General features: G+C 39.7%; 1 protein-coding gene across 1 annotated transcript; it reads left to right on the top strand.

The window, feature by feature from the left end:
- Positions 1 to 264: 264 nt before the first annotated feature.
- On the top strand, positions 265 to 25,481 carry GFPT2 (glutamine-fructose-6-phosphate transaminase 2). The gene is given in 20 exon segments (XM_038413375.2): positions 265 to 353; positions 9,711 to 9,818; positions 10,551 to 10,649; positions 11,605 to 11,730; positions 13,313 to 13,371; positions 13,849 to 13,983; positions 14,988 to 15,049; positions 17,419 to 17,498; positions 17,949 to 18,066; positions 18,511 to 18,674; positions 19,243 to 19,299; positions 19,302 to 19,337; positions 19,446 to 19,543; positions 19,941 to 20,061; positions 20,455 to 20,612; positions 20,741 to 20,855; positions 21,584 to 21,711; positions 22,413 to 22,580; positions 23,010 to 23,171; positions 24,559 to 25,481. Coding segments are annotated over 20 exon segments (2,046 nt in total). The 5' UTR covers positions 265 to 346; the 3' UTR covers positions 24,604 to 25,481.
- The last annotated feature ends 1,099 nt before the right edge of the window (positions 25,482 to 26,580 follow it).

Consider the following 26,580-nt stretch of genomic DNA (forward strand, 5'->3'; position numbering starts at 1 on the left):
TGCCGGCTGGGATCCCGGGGGGTGCACGCTGGGATCCCGGGGGGGGTGCCGGCTGGGATCCCGAGGGGTGCACGCTGGGATCCCGGGGGGGTGCCGGCTGGGATCCCGGGGGTGCCGGCTGGGATCCCGGGGGGGTGCAGCCCAGGCCAGCGCCGCCCTACCCCTCACACAAGCCCCCGCCCGACAGTCCCGTGTCTGCAGCCTGCGCTGGCCCCGGGACCAGCCCCCCGCCCTGCCCGCAGCCAATGAGCAGGGAGGGAGCCCGCCCGGCGGCGCTATAAGAGCCGGGGCCGCGGCTCCCGCCGGACTCGCCTCCCCGGGACTAGGGTTACGGTGCGCCGGGACCATGTGCGGTGAGTGACGGGCTCGCCCGGCTCCCCCTTGCCCTGGCCTGGCGTGGGGAACTACCCGCCCCCCCGCGAGCGGAGCCTAGGGGAGCCGAGCCCCGCCCCGAGGGGGTCCTCGCCCCCTTTGCAGGGAGCCAGCCCCCTGCCTTTCTTCCGAAGCCGGAAAATACAGGGGGGCCGTCTCCTTCCATCCTGCCAGGGGCCCCGACGTTTGCCGGAGCCCCCTCCAGGCCCCCGGAAGGCGGAAAGCCCCTGAAACGGGGGGGGGGGCAAGGGGCACCTCCTTTCCAGCCCGCACCCCAGCCAGGAGACTAGCGGATGCTTTTCTCTGCCCCTGGCACCTCCCCATTCGCATCCAGCCTGGCACCGCCCCTTCTCCCTCCAGCTGAGCTGGGGCCAGAGGTGGCACCGCTCCCATGTGTTCGCCCCTCGACCCCCAAAGCTTGTTGCTTTCATGGAGAAGGCTACGGTGCGGGGGCAAGCGAGGTGGATGTTCTTGCCCCCCCCATCCGGAGACGGGGGGGGGGGAGCGGGCTACAAGGTCCTTGGTGGCCACCCCAAATGGGAGTGAGGACAAAGCCTATCTGTAATCCTGTTACAAACTGTGTGTGGGGGGGCTAATTACATCTCCTGGGAGACCGCAGGGGAGCAAGTAACTGCTGGGACAGTGCCTTGCATAATGACAGGTTTCAGAGTAGCAGCCGTGTTAGTCTCTATTCGCAAAAAGAAAAGGAGGACTTGTGGCACCTTAGAGACTAACAAATTTATTTGAGCATAAGCTTTCGTGAGCTACAGCTCACTTCATCGAAATGCATCCGATGAAGTGAGCTGTAGCTCACGAAAGCTTATGCTCTAATACATTCGTTAGTTTCTAAGGTGCCACAAGTCCTCCTTTTCTTTTTGCTGGGACAGGAGTGACTTTATTGTTAATTTGCAGGGTTGTTGTGTTGGTCCAAGAGACCAGGTGTGTGAGGGAATATCTGATATTGGACCAGCTCCTGTTAGTGGAAGAGACTAGCTTTGGCGGTCCACAGACCCAAAGAAGAACCCAGTAGAGCTCAACAGCTTGTCTCTTTCACTGCCAGAAGCTGGTCTGATAAAAGATATTTCCTCACCCATCCTGTCTTTTTTTTAAATTTTTAATAGCATTAAAATTAGCCAGAACCTCTGCTGCAGTATGAACAGGAGTTCTAATTATTTAAAAATACAGAAAATCCAGGCTTGATCCACAACTGTTCTCTCTGGACTTCTTTATTTTTTAGAATTCTGGTCTTGATTCATCTGTTTTGTGGGGATGGTAAACCATAGATCTGGGAGGGTGTGACTGGCTTTTAACCATTTGTGCTTGTCATAGGTAATGCCTCCCTCACCAGCTTCCCATCTTTAACTTCCTTTTGGACCCAATCGGATCTTTCTGTTTGTTTGTCCTCCCCCAAACTCCATCTTGCTGGCTTGCCCCCAAACATCTTTCATCACAACAGGCTTATGTGGTACACTTCAGTGGTTCTGTTTTTGGGTTACTGGGTAGCTCCACTATTATTCTTTGCTCTAGATCAGTTGTTTTTTCAGCCTTTGGCCTGTTAACTCTGGGGGTCTGCAGACCATGTCTAAGATTTACAAAGGGGTCTTCACCTCCATTTGAAATTTTTTAGGGGTCTGCAAATCAAAAGGTGAAAACCACTGCTCTAGGTCCAAATGTCTCCTCTTGACACTTGGCTGTGTCTTCCCTAGGGGAAAAAGTGTGTTCTTAACTTGAGTTAAAATTAGGGCTGTCAAGGTGATTAAAAAAAATTAATAGCAATTAATTGTGCTGTTAAACAATAGAATACTATTTATTTAAATATTTTTGATGTCTAAATTTTCAAATATATTGATTTCAAATACAAGACAGAATACAAAGTGTACAGTGCTCACTTTATTTATTTTTGATTATAAATATTTGCACTGTAAAAAACAAATATTTTTCAATTCACCTAATCCAAGTACTGCAGTGCAATCTCTTTATCATGAAAGTTGAATTTAGAAATGTAGAATTATGTAAAAACAAAACAATGTAAAACTTTAGAGCCTAAGAGTCCACTCAGTTCTACTTCAGCCAATCACTCAGACAAACAAATTTGGTTACAATTTGCAGGAGATAATGCTGCCTGCTTCTTGTTTACAATATCACCTGAAAATGAGAACAGGCATTCACATGGCACTGTTGTAACAGGTATTGCAAGATATTTATGAGCCAGATGAGGTAAAGATTCACATGTCCCTTCATGCTTCATTCCAGAGGACATGCGTCCATGCTGATGATGGGTTCTGCTCGATAACAACCCATAGGAGTGTGGACCGATGCATGTTGATTTTTGTTATCTGAGTCAGTTGTCACCAGCAGAAGGTTGATTTTCTTTTTTGGTGGTTTGGGTTCTATAGTTTCCACATCGGAGTGTTGCTCTTTTAAGAATTCAGAAAGCGTGCTCCACAGCTCATCCCTCTTGGATTTTGGAAGGCACTTCAGATTCTTAAACTTTGGGTCAAGTGCTGTAGCTATCCTTAAAAATCTCACATTGGTACCTTCTTTGCATTTTGTCAAATCTGTGAAAGTGTTCTTAAAACGAACATGTGCTGGCTCATCATCCGAGACTGCTATAACATGAAATGCAGGTAAAACAGAACATGAGACATACAGTTCTCCCCCAAGGAGTTCAGTCACAAATTTAATTACCGCATTATTTTTTTAGGGGGCAACATCAGCGTGGAAGCATGTCCTCTAGAATGCTGGCCAAAGCATGAAGGGGCATATGAATGTTTAGCATATCTGGCATGTAACTACCTTGCAATGCTGCCTACAAAAGTGCCATGTGAACGAACGCCTTTTCTCACTTTCAGGTGACATGGTAAATAAGAAGAAGGCAGCAGACTCTCCCATATATGTAAACAATCCGACAAAAGCTTATGCTCAAATAAATTTGTTAGTCTCTAAGTGCCACAAGTACTCCTCTTCTTTTTGCGGATACAGACTAACACGGCTGCTACTCTGAAACTTGTTTGTCTTAGCGATTGACTAAACAAGAAGTAGGACTGAGTGGACTCGTAGGCTTGGAAGTTTTACATTGTTGTTACATAACTGCACTCAAACAAAAATGTAGATTTTTTTTTTTAAGTTACACTTTCATGATAAAGAGATTGCACTACAGTACTTGTAAGAGGTGAATTAAAAATACTATTGCTTTTGTTTATCATTTTTACAGTGCAAATATTTGTAATAAAAATAATATAAAGTGAGCAGTGTACACTTTGTATTCTGTGTTTTTAATACAAATACATATATTTGAAAATGTAGAAAAAATACTTAATACATTTCAATAGGTATTCTGTTCTTTAACAGTGTGATTAATTGCAATTAAGTTTTTTTTAGTTAAATCACGTGAGTAAACTGCAATTAATAGACAGCCCTAGTTAAAATCCTAGTGATAAGGCAGCTTGTAGTAGTTTTCACATGACTCAGTAGAGTTCTTCCATCGGCCTAGGCCGCTTGTTGGAGAGGTGGATAACTACATCAACAGGAAAAACCTCTTCCATCAATGTAAGAAGTGTCAACTCCACAGAGCTACTGTGCTGTTGTGGCCATTGAATTAGCCAAGGCCATGTCTATGCTACAACAAACCTTTGCTTTCCAACTGAAGGCAAGGCCTTTAAGCTGATAGCCAACCCAGCAGAAACTGTTGATTAGACTGGCTTTGAATGTGACTAGATTCTATAAAAAGAACAAGAGTACTTGTGGCACCTTAGAGACTAACCAATTTATTAGAGCATAAGCTTCCGTGGGCTATAGCCCACTTCATCGGATGCATAGAATGGAACATGTAGTAAGAAGATGGATGGATAGATATATATACACACACACATACAGAGAAGGTGGAAACAAACTGTAAGAGGCTAATTAATTAAGATGAGCTATTATTAGCCTCTTACAGCTTGTATGGCATCTTCCACCTCCTCTGTATGTGTGTATATGTATATCTATCTTACTATATGTCCTATTCTATGCATCCGATAAAGTGGGCTGTAGCCCACAGAAGCTTATGCTCTGATAAATTGGTTAGTCTCAAAGGTGCCACAAGTACTCCTGTTAGTTTTTGTGGATATGGACTAACATGGCTGCTACTCTGAAACTAGATTTTATGATGCTTTAAAAAGTGATAGCAGCCTGTCTACCCTAGGGCTCTCAATGCTGCTAATGCAGTGCAGTTTAGCAACAGAGGGAATTTTTTTTTTTTGAAAACTTTTTTTAGTGTAGAGAGGCCCCTCAACTTGAGAGGAATTTGGTAAAGGTGAGGAGCCCATTGGGGGACAAGGAAAGTGTGCTACTTACCTGTACTTGTTTGAAACTTTATAAAGGTTCTGGGTGTGAGATTTGGGCTGAAATTGAGTTTTACTGAGTCTCCCTTACTTTTATGCTCTGAATCAGAAATCAATGCTTTGTCTTATTGAAAATGTCCAAGGAGATGTTTGAACATCTACTTACTTTTAAATTGCTTTCATCAAAACAAACGTAAAAGGTACCTTAATTAAAACAAACAAACAAAGCAACCTAGGTGAGAGACAACCCTAGGTAAACAGACATGTCAGAAACATTCAACTGAGAGACTGGAAATGACTTAATCCCAAGGTATGCAGGCTTTATTGATTGAGGAAATAAGGGAGTTAATCCTGCTAATGCAGTTTAGTAAAATTTCTAATTTAGGGGTCGGGTAACTGACTCAGTATGAAATGGCAATGGGAGTAACCAGTCACATATAGTGAGAATGATGTGATTTAATTGCACTCAGCCTTCTGCCACCACCAGCATTTGGGGACCAGATGTCTTCAGTGATGTAAAAATTAAAAAATGTTACAATGGAACTTCAGTCCCAAAATCCTATGGTGGGGGGGGGGGGGGGGAAGAGGACAGGGAATCCTTGTTCTGGATGTGAGGCATCTGTAAAATGCCCAGGATAACATGTATGACTCCATTAACTGTCACGTATCCCTTAACACATACATGGCATGTTGAAGCTGTTCTGTGAAACCTGGACACTTTCAACATTCTTTCTACAGTCAGCAGATATTTTAATATTTTTAAAAAGTATTAATAGTCCCTTAAGGTTTATTCTCTCCTCCAATGATTTAAATCTGGAAATATTCACTGTGGTACCTTCTTGTCTAATCTCTGATTTTGTGTATGTGTGGGGTGGGGTTAGGTAGCACATACAAACCAAAGGTTTGCAATGTCTGTTCCTTAAATTTAAGTACCTAAATTTATCTACATAGAAACCTAAGTACCCTTTTCAGATGACTAATTTTTGAAAATTTTGGCCAGAACTGGTGTTCATGTAAATGGATAGGTTGTTGCATGAGAATAGGTTAGGAAGAGTAGTAGTAGGCATCCGTCAGTCTCGAGAGACCATGGGTAGGTGCCACTGAGAGGCAAAAAAATTTACTCAGTTTGTTTTTATGGCAGCTGCAAACATGGCTGAAGAGACCCACTTGGGGGAGAGAGTCTCTGCCACATCTGTCACATTTAAAAGTGTTGATTTGATCCTATGAGGATGCAATGTAAAAAGTGACTCTTTTAAGCAGACTGGCTATTTTAAGTGTAAAATAAGCTCTAGTCCATCTAAAAGTGAATGTCACTTTCTTTTCTCAAAGCCAAGTTTTTGGCACCAACAACGCACGCACTCCAACTATTGAACGTGGACTTTAATCTCTTGGGGCAGGGAAGTGCCTTTACTTTCGGTCATAGGCTGCTCCCATTCTTGGTGAAATCTTGCAACTACAAGCATTCTTTTGAAGTTTTTCAATAGAAAACTCTCAATCCTTTTTCTAACACACGACATGCAGTCTGCCAGAGAAAGCCAGAACTGCAGACTCTTTATGCGGGTTTAAGGAAAGGCCTCAAGCAAAGATTAACTCTGCTCTTTCTTAAACTTCTGAGTGGTATTTTGGTGTTTTGTTTGTACAGAAGCCATTTTGCACTGGAATAGACAGTCAGCTACAAGTAACTTGATCAAACCAGATAATTACAGTCATTACTACCGTTTATAAGTGGCTTCATCTTCTGTGTGATGCAGTTACAACATGGTATTGTGGTCAAAGGAACAATACTCTAGCAAAGACAAAAGAATGACTGTGAACATTAGCAGTTGGATATAAAATATCCAATTCTATCTTGCACCCCAGATTTATATTCAAGGACAACACTTAATTTTTTTTAAATTGTGCTAGTGAGGTGAGACCATCACTTTCAATGGCTTTACTTGATTTTTTTTAGTATAATACTTAAGCTAAAATGTGTTAACTTTTTTTTTATTACAAGTTCTGTTGGAAATTGCCTCTCGCTAACACTTTCTAATGGTTTTCAGAGATATCAGTTTCACAGGTCTCCTTTATATCAAGTAAAAATATTTGTCAAACCTGTAATTTGGTTCAGCTTCCAGTGGATGCGAGCTTTTCAGAAAACACTGTACTAAAATGTTTATTTCTAATTGCATGTTGCTCAACTCCTCTTTAAATCCAGCCAAAAGGATGATCTGTTCAGGGAAGAAAGTACACAGGAGTGAATAAATTATGAAACACAGGGAAATACTGTAGAAGTTTGGTTTTCAGAATGAATTATTTCCCTGTACCCAAAGAATTTGTAATCTATTCCATGGCAACCCAGGTGCAGCTATCACTTTCAGTGTAATGGCCTCTAGTGGCTTCTGAACCTCTGAGTTGACATATGTAGAAACATAGCTAGAGTTCCCTAGAAACAAGGAGCCTTTAACAATTACAGCACACTGGGAGCATTGTAAAGGCAGTCCCAAAGGAAGCTTTTCCTGGAGCTCTGCATAGTCACGAAGACGCCACACTGCACATACGTGCCTGAGGTGTCTTTAAATACATTGTGAAATCTGGCATAGAAAGCAGGGTTGGAGCTGAAAAGGGAGGCATGTAGCAATGTTTTGGAATGATATTAAGAAATCCGTATTTAAAAATTCTGCTCTTAAGGCTGATGGCATGCACCAAACAACTGGAAATGGGTGTCTGAAAAAGCTGTCCAAAAATCCTCAATCTAAGGAGGCTTTATATGTAATAAACTGTAGACATTACTTCCAAGAAATCCATTTAAGAATAACACTTGCGATGTGTTCAGTTACATTTTTTTAAAAAGCCTTTAATGTGTCAATGTTCTCTGCACATACTGCCACCCGGATATTAATATGAATGGTATATTAGAAATGCCTAGGCTAAATAGATATATGCAGTGCTGTTGTTGCTGTATTGGTCCCAGGATATTAGAGAGAAGATGGGTGAGGTAGTATCTTTTATTGGACCTGCTTCTGTTGGTGAGAGAGACTAAACAGAGGGATTTCTATTCTGTAGTGCAGAACTGTTCTACTGAGGATATGCTATTCTGGATCAGTCTATGAGCACAATAGTTTATGAGATTCAAAAGCTATCAGGCTAATTATAATATCTGTAGTAGAAATTCTTTGAAATTGCTGGATTTACACTAATAATGAATTTTTCCCTAGAAGTTCAACTATATCTTCACTACAACTTCCTTGCTTTTGGAGGACCACTGGGATATGTAAATTATGTTGTTGACTTCTTAATATCTTTAATTGATGGATTGAAAGTATTAACAAATGCTTCTTGTATTCAAAAGGTTAATTAGTCATTGTAGCTCTGTATTTGTTAATAATAACAATACTTTCAAGTTTAATGGTCTCTTCATAGCTCAACTTTTACTCCTTTAGCTCTGTTATGTCAGTTTCACTAGCTTTCTGGTCTGGATATGGTTTTCTGGACTAGACAGGAGCTAATTTATAATGGTAATAAAGACATTTTTTAACAGCAAAACCTTCCAGGCTACCATTATAACAAAAATGGTCACAAGAATACATGTTGTTGTTTCTTTTGCTTGCAGGTCTCCTTAAAAAAACAAACAAACAAAAAAAACCCCTCCCCACCAAAAACTGAATATAGTTGCATCCCCTAAAGTGATCAGCAGTTATCCTTCAGTCTCATTAGGGACATTATGCTATTACTCTGCTACACCCCAGCCTTCAGAAAATGACCTGACACATCAAGAATTCCTTCCTGTCTTAGTGGTGTCTCATTCCCCTGTTTTTTCCCTCCCATTCGAGAAGAGATTCCAGCTTGTGCACTTTCTTCTCATTCTGTCTTTCTGTTTATGGAGCAGAGAGTTCAGTTCTTTTCTACAGCAGATTGCTCTCTGCACAAAATGACCTGACAAGAAGGTCAGAATGGTCCATCATGATCATCTAGTCTGACTTCCTGCATATCGCAGGCCACAGCACTCCTGTAATAGACCCATAACTTCTGGCTGAGTTACTGATATTCTCCAATCATGATTTAAAGACTTCAAGTTACAGAAAATCCACCATTGACTCTAGTTTAAAGCAGCAAGTGACCCATACTGCACAGCTGCAGCGGAAGGTGAAAATCCCCTAGGGTGTCTGCCAATCTGACCTGCAGGAAAATTTCCTCCTGACCCCAAATATGATGATCAGTTAGACCCTTAGCATGTCATCAAGACCGACCAGCCAGACACCTAGGAAAGAATTCAGCATAGTAACCCAGAGCCCTGAAGCATGTGGGATGACAAATGGGATTAACGACTCTTCATAGAGTCGGGGGTGGCAAGCCGGTTATGTTGAAGGAGAACTTCAGGGGGGTCCTTTTGTCCCCTCACTTTTTTGTCCTTCCTTTTCGATGTCTTTTCTTTCCTTTGTATTTGCTTCCCTAGTTTTCTCTTCTCCCTGCTAAAATGACCATTGCACACCATATAAAGTAGGAACTTTTCAAAAATAGATGACTACTCAAAGTACCTATCCTATTTAATAAGCATTTTGGGCCTTGTCTTTGATTACCAATGTCGCCTTCTGTTGTACCTTAGAATTCAGATGTCTTAGTTTTAGATATGAAGTTGATCGCAATACTCTCATTTTCAGCTGCAATCATCATGAAGAGTTGGGAAGACTCTTTTCAGCTTTTGATGTTCACTGCTGCTCCTAATTGGATATGTCTGTGAGGAGAATGAAAGGCTAAGCATTGCTTAGAACTGGTGCACTTGTTTAATGAACATGAACACTGTGGTTTTCAGCATTTAAAATGGTTGGATAAATTTTATCTTCCCATTTTAAAGCCCACTGGGAATGACTGCACCAAATATAGGAGTCTTTATTGGGAAATGCGTGGTTTGTTTGTTTAATCTTACCAATAAACTTTTGAATTCCATAAAGGATTTTAAATCCATTTCTGAAGGGATTCAAACTAAATATTTGCTTTCTGTTCAGTCTCCCTTCCTCTCTCTTTGTTTTACAGGAATCTTTGCTTATCTGAACTACAGAGTACCTCGGACTCGGAAGCAGATATTTGAGACTCTGATAAAAGGGCTACAGAGATTAGAATACAGAGGCTATGACTCTGCAGGTATCTAAACTTAGTTTTTGTACAAATGAGCAGTTGTAAATAGGATTATGCTAACTACTTTAAATTTAAGATAATATGGCTAATACTTTTAATCAAAACTCAGCATCTTGATTTGCACAGTATTCTCTCAAGCTAATTTTATACCATTGCCAGGAGAGAGTCAAGATAAATTATTTTGATCATTTAATCTCATCTTCAACTTTCCTTAGGACTTCAAGGGCTGAACACTTGATTTAATCAGGTGTTCATCTATAATTGAGGTGTAGATCATGTAATCAAAGCAAACAGGATAAGGGAACACTGTCTACACACTATAGGGTTGGGTTTGGGGCTTTTTTTGGGTTGGGGTGGCATGTGTCTTGTTTTGGGGGGGAAATCAAGGAGGCTTATTAAAATGACCTATAACTTGTTAATGTCACTAGGCAAAATCTAGCTGGGGGTCCTTAGTTAGGCAAAATTCCTGTTGACACTTCAGTGGGAATTTTGCCTGAACTGGGGATACAGGACTTGCCCTAGTCTAATCTACAGGAGTCCAGTAATAGACTTCAAGAGTTTCTCTTTGGAGGCTAATTTTGAAAAGAGCCATGCCTTTGCATGTGCATGTCGGTCTCATCTCAGGTTGGACATTTCTTATAGACTCAGATTTTAAGGCTAGAAGGGAACATCATGATCATCTAGTTAAATTCATTTCTTAAGTAGCTGACACTTACAGATGTGTCTTCTGAATTCTAGGTGTTGCCATTGATGGAAATAATAACGAAGATAAAGAAAGATACATCAGACTAATCAAGAAAAGAGGAAAAGTGAAGGCACTAGATGAGGAGTTACACAGTAAGTGTAAAAATCCTTACATTGGCTTTGTATGTATTGCTGGTATTGAGAACTCCTTAGATCTCATTCATGTAAAAACATTACTGCTGATCGCTGCATTGTATAACAGGCATTAGATTGGAGTGAGTGGTCTGTGATCAGCCACACTGGCTGTCACAAAGTAAATCCGTCTTCATGCTCCAAGTGTAAAGCGGCATTCTTCTTGTTAAAGTAAAGTTGATGGAGGCCTCAATCCACTCTTCATTTTTGGGTGGCTACCATGCTCCTTGAAATATGAGCTTCCTCTTGCCAGCAGTCGTATACTTAATGGACATTCGGCAGCAGGAATGGCAGAACATGGACTGTTATACAACAGAAACTCTTATTAGCACTAAAGCAACTGGCTGTCTTCACAACATCGGTTTTATATAATGCTTCTGTAACCCACACACTTCCTGGGTGTGGAGTTCTGTCCCATCTAGTGGCAATGACACCACTGAGAGAGAGTTAGAGAAAGAGACCCTTTCTGATTGCTCTAGCTAACAGCCAGTTGACCTTTAGCTCAGGCATTAGAGGCTGAGGCACTAAGCTCCAGAGGTCCCTGGTTTGATCCCTCCTGCTGACCACCGGGTTCTGTCCGTGTTCCACTTCCATCTATGAAAAGCAGAAGTCACATTTCAATATATCTGCATTGTATCTTATAGTAATGTGAACTTTTGGCTTCGTGCATAACTGTTAGAATTGGTTGAAAATGGTTCTGCATTAGCAAATAAAGGTTTTAATCACAATAACTTGAACCACCCAAAGTTTAGTGTCATGAAAGTAAATATTTAAGGTTTTTTTGCCATCTTCTAACTGCTTTTTAATCTACTGAAATCTTAAAAATGTTGGGGGACCAAATTCTGTTAATCTTGCAGTTTGTGTGATTTTAAGATTCAATTTAAAGCTGTTAGTGAACTGATTTCCCTCTCTATAGAACAAGATGGCATGGACTTAAAGGCAGATTTTGAAACACATTTTGGAATTGCTCCACTCGCTGGGCAAACCCATGGAGTGCCCAATGCAGTGAATAGTCACCCTCAGAGATCAGATAAAGGAAATGGTAGGTATTCTCTGTACCAATCTGGAATCCTATTTGAATTTGAAATGTCACCAAAGACTTCAGAATACAGTGGATTACTATAAAACTGATTTATGTGTGTAAATTTCAGATAGTCTGAACTCGGTTACCTGTCAAACAGAAATTTCAACGAACAATTTTGTGAATTTTTCTGAGTTTGGCAAAGCAGTAATTGCTCAAATAAAACATCCCTGCATCTAATAGTCTTAAGTGAAATTTGTGTCATGCTTGAGGAAACAAGTGCAATTAAATCACTAAGGGTATAAATTGTTCTACAAATATTTGTATGTATCAAAATTTCAATGCAACTAGCCATCTACTCAGACATAATATAGAAATACATCTTATCATGTAAAAGTAATCGTTGGTGTAACTGCATTTCGAAGGGATTAGACTGAGGATGAATTTAGCCTGTTGGGGGGACTGTAAAATGCTTAAAAATTTTCGTAATGAAGTTTGAGCAATCTATTATGTCTGAATCCTGATTGGCTAGAAAAATTCTAAGGGCAGATCTACACTTAAAACACTCCACAAGTACAGCTGCACTGCTCTAGCACTTCAGTGGAGGTGCTACTACACCAATGGGAGAGCATCTTCCCTTAGCATAGTTAATCCACCTTTGCAAGAGGTGGTAGCTGTGTTGATGGGCCAAATGCTCAAAAGTACTCGCCCATCAATAAGCCTCCTTGATTTTCCCCATAGCATACTAATCTGTTTAAAAATCTTGCTACTTATTATGGTGCCTAAATGGGAACTGAATTCTTTTGAAAATTTGGCTCATAATGGTTTTTATTTTTAAAGAAGTTACTTTATTTTTAAATCTTCCCTTACTGTCAGTCACCCCCCAGGAGTGAAAATGGAATTACCCTATTTGAAAACTTCTGTCCAAACAATAAAACACCCAAGTTTCAAGTGTCCAGCTGCATTAACACATTCTTTGATTGAGACTACAGTAGCCAAATGGCCTGTTGTCTCTTACAAATGTAATGATTTTTGGGTGGTGAATTTTTAATTGGTTTACAAGGAGTTTAATCATTGCTCAATCTGGCTAAATTGTATATATTCTATCTAACATAATTGTTAATATCTAACAAAACACTGTCCATAATAAACTAAAGTTAATAAAGATTACTGTTAATATTAATATCTAGTTGCAATATTTAATCTCAGAAATTGAGTGTGATCTCTTTAAAGAGGGCATCAGACCTCTTTTTGAAAAAGATCACTCTTCTCTTCCAATTATAAACCAATCAAGCTGTTTCTCCCATTGGTTGGCTGGGAAGGTGGGGGGGGGAAGAGATTGACAGTTTCTATTCTGGGAAGTGCTCCAATACTACTGTGGTGGTGAGGGCTGTATAACTATCTTGATACTTAAATCCTATAAGGTTGTATTTTAAAAAACAAAACTCCTAGGATTTTGTAGTTCACTCTGTGGGCGCTGCGATAAATCTTGAACTTAAAGCTCTGGAAGTAACTAATGTATTTTGTGACTTTAAGCTTCTGACTTTAATTTTGCATGTGTGGAGTTTCACATTCGTTTTTTTAATTTGAATGTTCCCTTCAGAGTTTGTAGTTATCCATAATGGAATCATCACAAACTATAAGGACTTGAGGAAATTTCTGGTAAGTTTATGGCAACTTGAATAATTATAAAACTAGAAAATACAAGCAAACACGTACAGATGTCTCACAGCATCTGCATAGTGTGAATTACAATGTGCATGCAGTATTTCATTTAAAAACTGTATTATAATGGAAGCTGCCTAATAAGGATACCCAGGAACAGATACAATGCAGTGCATTTCTGGCCCTTTACATGGCATGACTGGTATTGTCTGCAAACCTCTTCGTACATTGTTGCTCATGTTCTACCCTGCACTGTTATAGTTAGTCTCTTATCTTAATACTCCTTTGAAAATAATGCTATTATGTTTTGTTATATCCTTACACTTCGTTCAGTGACAAATATATACCAGCCCAATGTGATCCTCTGTTTGAGATATGTATCTTTCTGGTGAGACACATCAGTTAAAGGCACTTGTTGAGTTCCTGTCCTGAGGAACAAAACACTTACCTTGCCTTCAATATATAACATTACAGGAGACCAAAGGCTATGAGTTTGAATCTGAAACTGACACTGAAACCATCCCAAAGCTGGTCAAATACATGTATGATAACAGAGAGACTGAAGATATCAGCTTTTCAGCCTTGGTAGAGAGAGTTATTCAACAACTGGTAAGTGTGGGAATTCCATCTTTCTGTGTGAAGGGGGACTTCTCATGGTGCTATTCGAATATTCTTCATGAATTTATTAAATCCACCACAGAATTAATTAAAAGATGCTGCAAATAACTTTTTAAACTTTTTTAGTGATTTTTATAGAGCAAGAAATTAGATTAAAACATTGGAAGCTTGAAAAACTCAAACTTCGTTAGCAGTATTTTAAAGCAGTAAGGGGCGTGTTGCTGCTTTTTGCTAGACTTCTTTATGTTTAAAACACAGAGAGCTAGTTAGGGGACTGGTGAATCCATCTGCATAGACTGCCTACCCCTTCTGCAGATTTTGCTTTTGAGCAGTTCCATACCCCGCCTATTTCATACTGTCCCTGTATGTGAGAGTCGGGAGATAATCTTGGTAACGTGGGGCAGGAGTTTGCTCTTGCACAGTATGGTACTTTTCAACTTCAAAGCTCTCTAACAAACATTCTTATACAAGGCTGCTTCTGAGTCTGGTGTTTTAAAAAAAAACAAAAAAAATGGAGCCCCATACTTGCACTTGATAGTAAGGAAACTAAGTAGTAGGACCTGAACTTTGGCCTACAAACTTGGGAATCATCCCATGTACATCCTGTATTGCATAACAAATTTGTATTACATTTCTAAATCTTACTGAAAATCTACAGCTGTCAGTTTTTGACTCTTAAAGTTGTTCATGAAGAGAATTGACAGTCTTTTGTGTGTATGGGATGGGATGGGAGAGGGAGAGTTCTCCTTTTTCTAATCTTTCTGGCCGTTTGTAGAGTGCATGTTTGTTTGCCTTGCATTTATTCCATTACTTCCTGGCTGACCCCTTCAAGGGGGCAATCTGACTTCAGGAAAAGACTCCAGATAACCTAATGAGCTAGACCCAAGAGGCTCCTCAGGAAGAGAGTGGGCCCAGATTAGTGCAGAATGTGACTCATTCATGTAACTTTTGGGGGGATTTTCCCTTTTTTAATCATTTGTTTGTATGGTTTCCAGGAAGGTGCTTTTGCATTGGTTTTCAAGAGCATCCATTACCCAGGTGAAGCTGTTGCCACCAGGTTAGCAAAAATCCATTTTTTTTTTTTTAAAAACCCATTTTCTTCATTCGTGGTGGTCTGTAATATAAAATCTCTGATCAGTAAAAATATGGGAACAATCACTTCCATATTTAGCCATTTTATTTTCTAAATAACTATATAAACATTATTCAACCAAATGCAATTTGAAAATAGAATTAGAAAAAAATGAAATATAAGGAAACATGACTAATATTATGATGAAAATACTGCATCTGTACATGACATCCTGTATGTTCTTGAGCTGATATAGATAATGGTTGCAAACTGCAACTCAAATTCCCTCTGAACACTTCTTTAATTGCCATTAAATCGATTTAGAGATCATGAACTATTCATACTTTCTAAAACTACAGAATTCTAAAGGATTAAATTGTTTCATGAGTTTCATTTTGAAAATCTCTGTTATAAATGCAGCCTTGGTTGTTGAGGTAATAATGGTGTAAAACGTGAATTAGCATTTTTGTAAACACAACTGAAAAGCCATCAGAACTTGACAAACAAGACTTATTCTTGATGCATGTAACTCGGTTATTTTATAGGGAATTGATGTATTGTATCAAGAGAAGAACTTACTAAGGCAGACACACCATATAGGAAAGGCTATAGGTGTGGAATTTCCTAGGTATGCTGTAGAACAGTGGTGGGCCACATGCGGCCCATCAGGGTAATCTGATTGCGGGCTGCAAGACATTTTGCTGATGTTGACTGTCCACAGGCATGGCCCCCCACAGCTCCCAGTGGCTGCAGTTTACCATTCCTGGCCAATGGGAGCTGCAGGAAGCAAGGGGCCGCAGGGATGTGCTGTCCGCCGCTTCCCACAGATCCTATTGGCTAGGAACGGCGAACCTCAGCCACTGGGAGCTGCGGGGGGCCACGCCTTCGGACAGTCAATATCAGCAAAATGACTTGCGGTCCGCAATCAATTACCCTGATGGGCCACAGGTTGCCCATCACTGCTGTAGGGTGTCATTTGAAAAGCTCCGTTTACCTTCTGTATCCAAAGTGCTTTTAATGGGTATACTTGCTTTACTGTTTTACAACAGACCAAAAATGGGGAGAGGGCTTGTGTGTGCTTCCTTCATTCTGAAGAAATATTGTGAATAGGATATTCATTCAAGCTGGCTAGAAGCCATTGAGCTAAAATGTTACACAAACACTGATCTCTAGCTTTAGTCCAAGAGATAAAACTCATAATAGTGTTTACAAACTCTGCTATTTCTGAGTAGAAAAGCAACTTTCAGGAAAAAGCAAAGGCAAGCAATTTACAAAATAGTAATTCATGTTTTACACAACTGTTACCTCACTTGTCTCAGATTGCTTTTTACAGTACAGCTATGTAGCCAACAGAAGCAGTGGCATTCCTTTTGCTATAGGCATGGAGATGAAAAAACTAATGTAAAAGTCTCCTCTATGTTTTGGAACACATAAGCAAAATCCTATAACTGTGTTGGCAAGCAGAATTTTCCATGCCAGTGTTTATCTGAATTCCTTATTTTAGTGTTCTCTGAAACTGGGTGCTTTCAGTAATATGTGGGGAATTTTTAAAAATGAGGAACTCAACATAGTTACTTTTAATTTGAGAACATCTCTTTAAACCTTGTGGATCTGTATGCTGACTTTTTTTTTTAATTAAGGTTAAAAAAAATTGACTCGTTTAAAGCGTATTCTAGTGACTTTATGTGGTATATGATCCATCTGGCTCAAAAAAGTGATAGAATTTTGCCTTGCCTCCTAACATCGCACAAGTCCATAGGCACAATAAGTAGGGTCCTGAGTTTGAGAGGAAGAAAGGCAAAACAAATCCCTAGTTATACAATGCTCTCTTACACTTCTCTGCCTCTGAAATGAGACAGCAGTAACTTTATATGTAGAAAAGAAGAGCTTCTTGAGTGTGTAGTATAAAGGGATTTGACTACTGCTTTAAAGATTCGCTCATATACATCTCCGTATGTGCTGTGGAGGAGAGTAGCCTAGATGATATACTGAGGGCAATCTCTCTTTCCAGCAGCACTTGGCACTCATCAGCTGCAGGAAGGAGGGAGGGGGGCAGGACCTGTAGGGCAGAGCAAGCCCTAGGCATGAGATACTGCCATAGGGGCTGCACTGGCAACCTGGGGGTGTAACCATCTAAGATTATAACATAAGAGGGGTGGTTGTAGGTGGGGAAACTGTGGGTTACAGTTGAATCATTCCCAATATATTATGCCACAAGAGTGTGGTTGGAGCATCTGCCTCCCTATGGAATAGGAAGGGGTGTGGCCTTTCAACTCTGCAGATGTCTATTTAACCAGTGAACCTACCCCGTATAAAGGATTTTCTAGCTAACTTGCTCGTCATTGGATTCACAGGCGAGGGAGTCCTCTACTCATTGGAGTTCGCAGCAAATACAAACTTTCCACTGAACAGATTCCTATCTTGTATAGGACATGTAAGTTATAACTAGCTTATCTGTTTGTTTTTCAAGATGCGTAACAAAAACAGAGCAGGATTTTCCTTTAAACATAAATTAATTTCAAGTCATATTAAGTCCTTTAGAAGAGAAGAGGTTAACTTCTGTACTTTAAAACAATCAACAGATGCTCAAAGTGAGTTCTTGCCTGAAAATACCCGTTTTGTATTACTGTTTAATGTCCATTTGAGAGTGGGGTTCCTTAAATGCAGGGTATCTCCTTGCTACCAGGTAGTCTGGACAAAATACATGGTCCTACAGAGTATTCAACTCAATTCTAAGAAATGCAGGTTTCCTTTTAGAAATGGTGATCATTGCTTTTTTGTGATATCTTGAGTGGTGTAGTTCATAACCTATTTCAAACTGGTTGGGTTCTGCATTTCAGATTGGTCTATATGTTGGACTTGTCTGATTTTATTTACTCACTAGGCAACTTTGAGAATGTGAAGAACATATGCAAGACCCGAATGAAAAGACTGGATAGTTCTACCTGCCTTCATGCTATTGGAGATAAAGCAGTAGAATTTTTCTTCGCTTCTGATGCAAGGTAACAAGCTCTTGTATTTTTTGGTTTGCCCTGTAGCAGTGACAGTCAGTTTTTGACACCTTATCTGTTGGTTCTCTGCTGTTCTTTTGTGATTTGGAGGTAGGCTGTTTTATCATGGAGATTTGGGAAGCCCAACTGGTAACTAGTCTACTTATTTGATAAGGGTGGGAAAACTTGTACCAGAGGTAGGAAAGATCTTTTAATAGAACACCACCAATTTTTGAGCTGTATGCTAGTGATGCTTGCCAATCTCTAGCCTTTCTGCCTCTGATGTAAAATATATCTAATGCAAGTCATCAAAGCAAGTTTAAGTTGCAACTACCAGCAATGTATGTGTAGCTGGAATGGAGTGTAGCTTTGTTTTTTAATCCTACTTCTGCTGCCCATTGAAACATTGTTCCAAATATAAATCTGTCTCTTCTCTGTTTGCCTGTCTTTCTGTAGTGCTATCATTGAACACACCAACAGAGTAATTTTCCTAGAAGATGATGACATTGCAGCAGTGGCTGATGGGAAACTTTCTATCCATCGGCTAAAACGTTCAGCTAGTGATGACCCCTCTCGAGCCATCCAGACTTTGCAGATGGAATTGCAGCAAATCATGAAAGGTAAGTTGGAACATCTACAAATATAGCCTATTCAGAGGTGGACAGTCTTCCTGATATTGGAGCGTGGTGGATTTATACCCCAAGAAAATTGCCATGGGATCATATAATGACTTGCACCTGTGTCTAGGACTTTAAAGTCCTTCCTGGAAGCTGGCAATCCCAAGGGAGGATAGGGAGTGCATGGTACTACCTGCCCCTGTAGATGATGTCATTAAATTTGTGCCCTATGTAGGTTTTTTTTTTAAGTTTTTAATGTGTTCAGTACTCATAAGCCTGGACCGATCTGACAAAGCTATAACACAACACATCAGAACTTAGTTTCTTTGTAATCAATTTCTGTTCACAACTTCCTCCAAAACACATTTATTAGATTGTCCTTTTTAGGGAAAACTAATCCCGTTAAATGGAGCAAATGGACTACTCTTCTTCCCTGCCCTATCCCTAAATCTCCATCCAGGCACAACTTAATGCTTTATCCAAACCAGCATACTTCTACAGGTCATTCTAAAAGTTGACTCTGTAATTGAAATAACAAAAACAACTGAAACCTTAGTGTTTGTCTAAACAGGTAACTTCAGTGCATTCATGCAGAAGGAAATCTTTGAACAACCAGAATCTGTTGTCAATACATGAGAGGCAGGGTGAATTTTGAGACCAAATCAGGTAGCTTGGAATAGTCTTATTAAGTTTTGTTGGCTTATTAACACATTGGCTTATAATAAAATCCCTTGCTGAAGTATACTTTTTTCTTTTTGTTGGGGGTGACTACAGTTCTGTTGGGTGGTCTGAAGGACCACTTGAAAGAAATCAGAAGATGCCGCCGACTGATCATTATTGGCTGTGGGACCAGCTATCATGCTGCAGTAGCTGTACGTTCAACCCGCTCTAAAATATATGGCATACTTAGCTTTGTGATTTAGAGAACAGCTTTCTTTCCTAAGCCTTGGTATGAGAGTCTGAAAATATGTGTATCTACCTTCCCCTTCCTCTGCACCTGACACTTAGTGTTAAACACTTTGTTTTAATGCAGATTTACTATGATCTACCATGCCAGAAATTAAACTTCTGCTCTTTGATGTTACTTATTGAAACTGATCAGTAATTACAGCTGCCCTATCTTCTATAACAGGAATAAATAAAATCTTTACCTTACTAAGTTTTGTAAATATACTCATCCTTGTCTTCCCCCCCCCCCCACTCTTAAACTATAAAGTATTGATGTGGACGGCAGTATTAAAAAGTGTCTTTGGTGCTTACTGACTATAGACCCGACAAGTGTTGGAAGAGTTGACAGAGCTGCCTGTGATGGTGGAACTTGCTAGTGACTTCCTGGATAGAAACACGCCTGTGTTCAGGGATGATGTGTCCTTTTTTATAAGTCAGTCAGGTGAGTTGCCTTGACTATTCATCCCTATCTGAATGGAGGCATGTAGTAAAGTATAAAAAATCCAATAAATAAAACTTGTTTCTGTCTGAATGTCTTAATTTGAAGAAAAACAAGGGAGGAGAATAATTAAAGGTACCAGAACTCAATATTGGATGCAAATCTTGCTTTTTCAAATCAGTGGCATGAATCAAAAGTAGAAACAGCTTGTGAACAATGCTGAAGTGAGGTTTCAGTGTAAAGGTTTTTACTCATGTTTACAAACATTTTCTGTTGTGCACAACTGGATTCAATTGGTTAGAGCCTGAGGTTACCTTGAATATGACAGATTTAAAGTTTCCCAGTGCTCTTGCTGTGCTGTTTTTAAATTTAAATGTCAAACTGCTTGTTCTGTAGGTGAAACTGCAGATACGCTTATGGCCTTGCGGTATTGTAAGGATCGTCGGGCTCTAACAGTTGGCATTACAAACACTGTGGGAAGCTCAATATCCAGGGAGACTGACTGTGGTGTACATATCAATGCAGGCCCTGAAATAGGTGTGGCAAGCACAAAGGTAACTCTATTTACTGTGGCTTTTTATACCTTTCCTCTGTGAAATCCAATCAAAATGTTAATATATTGGTAATTAAGATTTAGATTGCATTAAGCAGTCAAGTCTAGTAACGTGTTTTTTGTCTGTAGGCTTACACCAGCCAGTTCATCTCTCTTGTAATGTTTGGCCTCATGATGTCTGAAGACAGAATTTCTTTGCAGAGTAGGAGACGGGAGATCATCAGTGGGCTGCAAATGTTGCCTGGTATATTTGAAGTTCATACTTTTTTACTATTCCAAGTATTAGAGCTCATTAGTGCACTGAGATGTTCCCTCATTCTGGAATACAATCCTTGAAGTAAAGTGTTGATATTAACTTGATTTCAAATAGTACATCTGTCTCTGTATAATCCTTTCTCCTGCTACCTGTCTTTTTAAATCACAACTTGCAATGTTTTTTTCCTATGGCTTCATGAAAGATATGCATAATAAGAAAAACTGATTGTTGTAAAACTCTGAAAACTGTGAAGCTTACTCGTACTCGGAGCTGTCATATAAATGGACACCAAGTAAATAAATTGGAAAACCGAGAAATGTCTTGCTCTTAATGTAAATTGTAGTGAATAAGTTGGTTTTTTTTTTCCTTTTTTTTAAGGATATAGGTTCCTTTTAAAGTAATTTAGAGTATTTACTATTTTGTTTAAATCATTGCTGAAATAAATCAAGCTTATGCAAAACAGGTTCCAGAGAATTTTGTAAAGTATATTTAAAATACTAAATGGATCATGTGGAAACTAGATCAAATAGGAACTTTTAGAATTCCAGTAGTCTCTCTCCCACCTTCATAACTTTGCAGTTTTGTAAATAAGTTTAAATTCATATAATTGAGTCCACTGTTACTGCTTCATTGAAACAGATTTAAATACTGTCAAGCTAATAAACATGGAATAATGGCATTCATGCTACATTCTTTTTTGTTTTATTACCTGATAGAGATGATTAAGAAGTCTTGTCTTTGGATGAGAAAAATACATGACTTGGCCCTTGAATTGTACAAACAGAGATCGCTCTTGGTTATGGGTCGTGGCTATAACTATGCCACTTGCCTGGAAGGAGCATTGGTGGGTATGCTTTTGAAAACTTAAGGTCCTATATATACAAGTTACTTTGGCTATCAACTTTTTTATTTCTTTCACTCCCCTTCCCATTGCTTTTTTTGCTCCATCTGCAAATGTAACTGTATACTGGCAAACATAATGTATAGTGATTTTAAAAAATTCCAAAAACATGTATGGCTAAGGAAAAAATGGTGTGAACCTTTTATGCTGCACCATCGTTGCAGTAAACCTCTTTCACTAGGACTATCAGATAATACAGTATGTCTGGTCAGAAAATGATCACCATTCTCCAAGACTTGATTGATTCTAAATATAAACCTGAGAACTGTCTGTAACTCTGGCCATTTTTAACACATCTCAATCTGTGTTGCAAATTTCTTTGACTTTACCTAGTCACTCCTACCCCATCTGGATATTTTTTTTTTTTTTTTGCTCCAGTCAAAGACTCCCATTGATTTGTGTCAGACATAACTCATGAAATGACTACACCACTTTTATAGACCTGAAATTAAGATAAATTTGCCAAAAATAAGTTTGGGAGTTTGTCTTAAAATGAAATAAATCCATTTCTGAAAAGAGCACGTTAAAATTAACCCGTTACCTTATTTCCATGTTTAAACAGTTAACATTCACATTTGTATCTGTTTTTGCCCTCTGAGGTTCGTTCTTGTTTTGCCCTTAATGCTCTGACATTTGCTTTCTAGAAAATCAAGGAGATCACGTACATGCACTCCGAAGGTATCCTGGCAGGTGAATTAAAGCATGGACCACTGGCTCTTGTAGATAAACATATGCCTGTTATCATGGTAATTATGAAGGATCCCTGCTTCACCAAGTGCCAGAATGCACTGCAACAGGTCATTGCTCGACAGGTAAGTTTGTCTAGTGAGCACTATCATATGGAGAGATGTTCTGCATGTTGAAATATGATACTACTGATCACACTTCAGAAACAGAATGTGATGGTGGTTTGTCTAATCATCAAATCAGATGCATTTACCATCTGATTATAATATAACATTAAAAGTTGACACCAGTGGTGAAGAGTGACTTGTAAAAATGTAGTTGGAATAATAATAAAGCTATATATGGTGCTAAAGTAAAATCTTATTAAATTAAAAATACCACCATGTAAACAAGCACCTAGTTTCCTATAAAATAAACCTGCACTGACATTTTTCTTTCTATATGTTTGAGTAATGCTTTCAAAATATACTATAGATATTTCAGAAACCAGCAACATACAACAACTTTTTTGGGGGAGTATGTCACCACTCTTCATAATTACATTTTATTTATAGGGTCGCCCAATTATTCTGTCTTCTAGAGAAGACACTGAAAGTTCAAAATTTGCATACAAAACTATAGAGCTCCCACACACAGTTGACTGTCTCCAAGGAGTCTTGAGTGTTATTCCCCTACAGCTTCTTTCATTCCACCTGGCTGTTCTTCGAGGATATGATGTAAGTGCCTTCTATATTTAGGTACTGCAGTTAGAGAAACATGCTTGTGAACTTCCTCCAACCACCCTAAAGAGAGGGGAATACTTAATGTATTTTAACAAGGGAATAACTGTGCTCTAGTTAGTCAAGATAGAATTTCAGTACAAACCCCCTAACTTAAGCTGCTTTTAACTGGAGTATAAAAATTCAATTTTTCTAGAGTGAAATTGAGCAAATGATCTGTCCATTAGACAGAAGTCTGCACTCTATTTTCAGGAAATACTTCCAGGTTAAGTGAAATTTATTCAAGGAGCATGTGTGATACACTTTCATAAAATTTACTAAGAACATGGACCTCGGAATGGTGACCATTCTTGGAGAGTCTGTTCCAATGCCTGTCTTAAATTTTATTATATGACAGGGTGTTTTATCATAGCAGGGGTGGGCAAACTATGGGACAGATCTGGCCCCTCAGGGCTTTGGATCTGGCCCGCAGGACTGCCCCCCGTGGTGCCGCAGGCCCCACGCCGCTCTCAGAAGCGGACGGCACCACATCCCTGTGGTCCCGGGGCAGAGGGCTCAGTGCATTGGCCGTGCCTCCAGGCACTGCCCCCCATAGCTCCCATTGGCCAGGAACAGGGAACCATGGCCAATGGGAGCTTTGGGGAGGTACCTGGAGGCGTAGCAAGGGCAATGCGTGAAGCTCTGTGCGTCCTATCCCAGGGCCGCGCAGGGTTGTGGTACTGGCCGCTTCTCGGAGCAGAGCGGCACAGCATGGGGCCAGCGCAGGCAGGCTGGGAGCCTGCCCTGGCCCCAGTGTACGCCACTACCACCCCAGAGCCACTTTAGGTAAGTGGCGCTGGGTTGGTGCCCAAACCTCTCCTGCCCCCAACCACCTGCCCTGAGCCCCCTGCCTGTACCTTGCACCCCTCCTGCATCCCAACTCCCTGCCCTGAGCTCCCTCCCACAGTCTGCACCCCCACCCTGAGCCCCCCTCATACACCCTGCACCCCTCCTCTGCCCCAATCTCTTGCCCTGAGCCTGTTCCTGCACATTGCACCCCCTCCCACGCCCCACATTCCCTCCTGCACCCCAACCCCCTGCCCTGCATACAGTTTCCCCACCCAGATGTGGCCCTTGGCCCAAAAAGTTTTCCCACCCCTGTATCATAGTAATGCATATATTCAAGGAGGATGGATTATAAGGCAGCTTTTGACCTTTTTAAATCCAAAAAAAAACAACCCCTCAAGACTTTTTGAATTAATATTCTTGTGAATTTATAGGTGTTAGGACAGATGGGCGGCAGAATTCATTGTTGCATGCATGTGTGCACACAAATTGAATTAATTCAACAAATATAGAAGATTGCTTTAAGTACCATATAATGAAAATCTGTTGTTCATTCCAGGTGGACTTTCCAAGAAATCTGGCCAAATCTGTGACTGTGGAATAAACAACCCACAATAGTGTGGTGGGCTTTTTGTTTTTGTTTTTCCCCCACAAAGTTCTAAATTTTACTCCTGTCTTTAATTGATAGTTACATGATAAGTGGAATGATCCCCAAAACTTTCCAGTTAATGGTACCCTTTTTAACTTTTTTTTAATGCTGTTTTAAAAGCTTTTGATGTGCCTTGTACCAAAGTGCTCTTGCTTCTGGCAAATGTTCCTCTAAATCCTAAAAATTGCCGAAGAAGAGAAAAATAATTGTTTACACAGGTATAATGAATGAACTTTTTTACTACTGTGCAATATATATAATATATACAGCTCTGGTCAGAGTAACTGTGAATATTTTTGGCCAACACTACTTAACTAGTTTTAAAGACTAAATATTTATAAGTACAATTGTATAGCTTTTTAAATTATTTTTTTTAGTATGTTGCTTATCTGTAGCATTGGTAATACTCAGAATTTACATTCTGGGCATGTAACAATTAATTTTTTTTGTGTATAGTCACGTTTTAAAATTTTTTTCTTTGAACTGGAAATCTGTGGCCTTTGAGGGTTTCCCTTCCTCACCCTTTTTTTTTTCTCCTAGCTTTTCTGGACACTTTCCATTGCACCTAATATTTCTGTTAATCCTCTTTTTCCTCACCCTCTGCTGTGGCTGAAAATTCCCAAAGAGACTTCTTCAGGCTTCAGATTTATTTAACTAAAAGTTCACCTAAACCAGATCAACAGTTTGATTCATGTGCAGTCCCACCTTCATCTGCATGGAATGTACTGTGCAACAAAATAAGGGAACTGGATATTTTCAAGTGGGTTACAATGCTTCTGTTAAAAGATTGTACAATCAAAGTCCTATGCAATTAAAGAAAATGGAGAATGTAAGCTCTTTGTGTGTGTGTGTGTCGTCTTTTTACCAGATTCCTGCCCATTCCAAACTGGTGACGAAAGAAATGAGTATACAATAACTACTCTTCAGTACAATATCTGCTTTTCCAGCTTTGCAGATACATTTTCTTAATCTTTGTACCATCAGAATATTAAAACAATCACTTATTTTTGCAAGAATGAAAAAATGAGTGAAGTGCTGTCCCAGGCTTCATTTTAGAGAATGATCTTGTACTTAAGACAATGGACAATATTTCAAAATCTGGGTTAAACTATGCTACAGGCTTTCTGTGTGGCATTGGACAAGTCACCTAATCTCTCTCTGCTTCAGTTCCTTGTTTGTAAAATGGCCATAATTTTTCCTTTCTCCCACCTTTGTGTGTCTTGCCTAGTTAGACTGCAGACTCTTACTGCATGTATGTACAATACTAAGCACAATAGAGGCTTCAGTCCCAGTTGACTTATTTCCTTTGAGGTACATACACAGCTAAGGTAAGCTTAATAACTATTTGTAGTAATTAACTTTGTACAAAAATACTGTCCAGCTCAGTAGATACAAGTAGAGTAGGAGTTAGAAAGGTTATATTTACCTCTATATTTGGCACTGATGCGACTGCTGCTGGAACACTATGTTCAATTTGGTGCCCACAATTCAAGAAGGATGTTGATGATAAATTGGAGAGGGTTCAGAGAAGTCATGAGAATGATTAAAGGATTAGAAAACATGTTTTTTATGGTGATAGATTCAAAGAACTTTATCTCCTTATCTTAACAAAGTAGATCTAGAAGTACCTACATGTGGGGGGAAAATATTTAATAATGGGCTCTGCAGTCTAGTAGAGAAAGGTGTACATGATCCAATGACTCAAAGTTGAAGCTAGACAAAGTCAGACTGGAAATAAGGCATACATTTTTGACAGTGAAGGTAACTTTACTAGTGGAAGAATCCACCATGGGTCATGGTGGGTTCTCCATTGCTGACAATGTTAGAAAAACATCAAATCTTGATCTTAAAAAGAGAAGCTCTAGGTATTATTTGAGGGACATTTTATGGCCCAGGTTATACAGGCCGGACTAGATCATCACAATGGTCTCT

This window comes from Dermochelys coriacea, chromosome 8 (genome assembly GCF_009764565.3).
Source record: "Dermochelys coriacea isolate rDerCor1 chromosome 8, rDerCor1.pri.v4, whole genome shotgun sequence".
NCBI classification, from domain to species: domain Eukaryota; kingdom Metazoa; phylum Chordata; order Testudines; family Dermochelyidae; genus Dermochelys; species Dermochelys coriacea.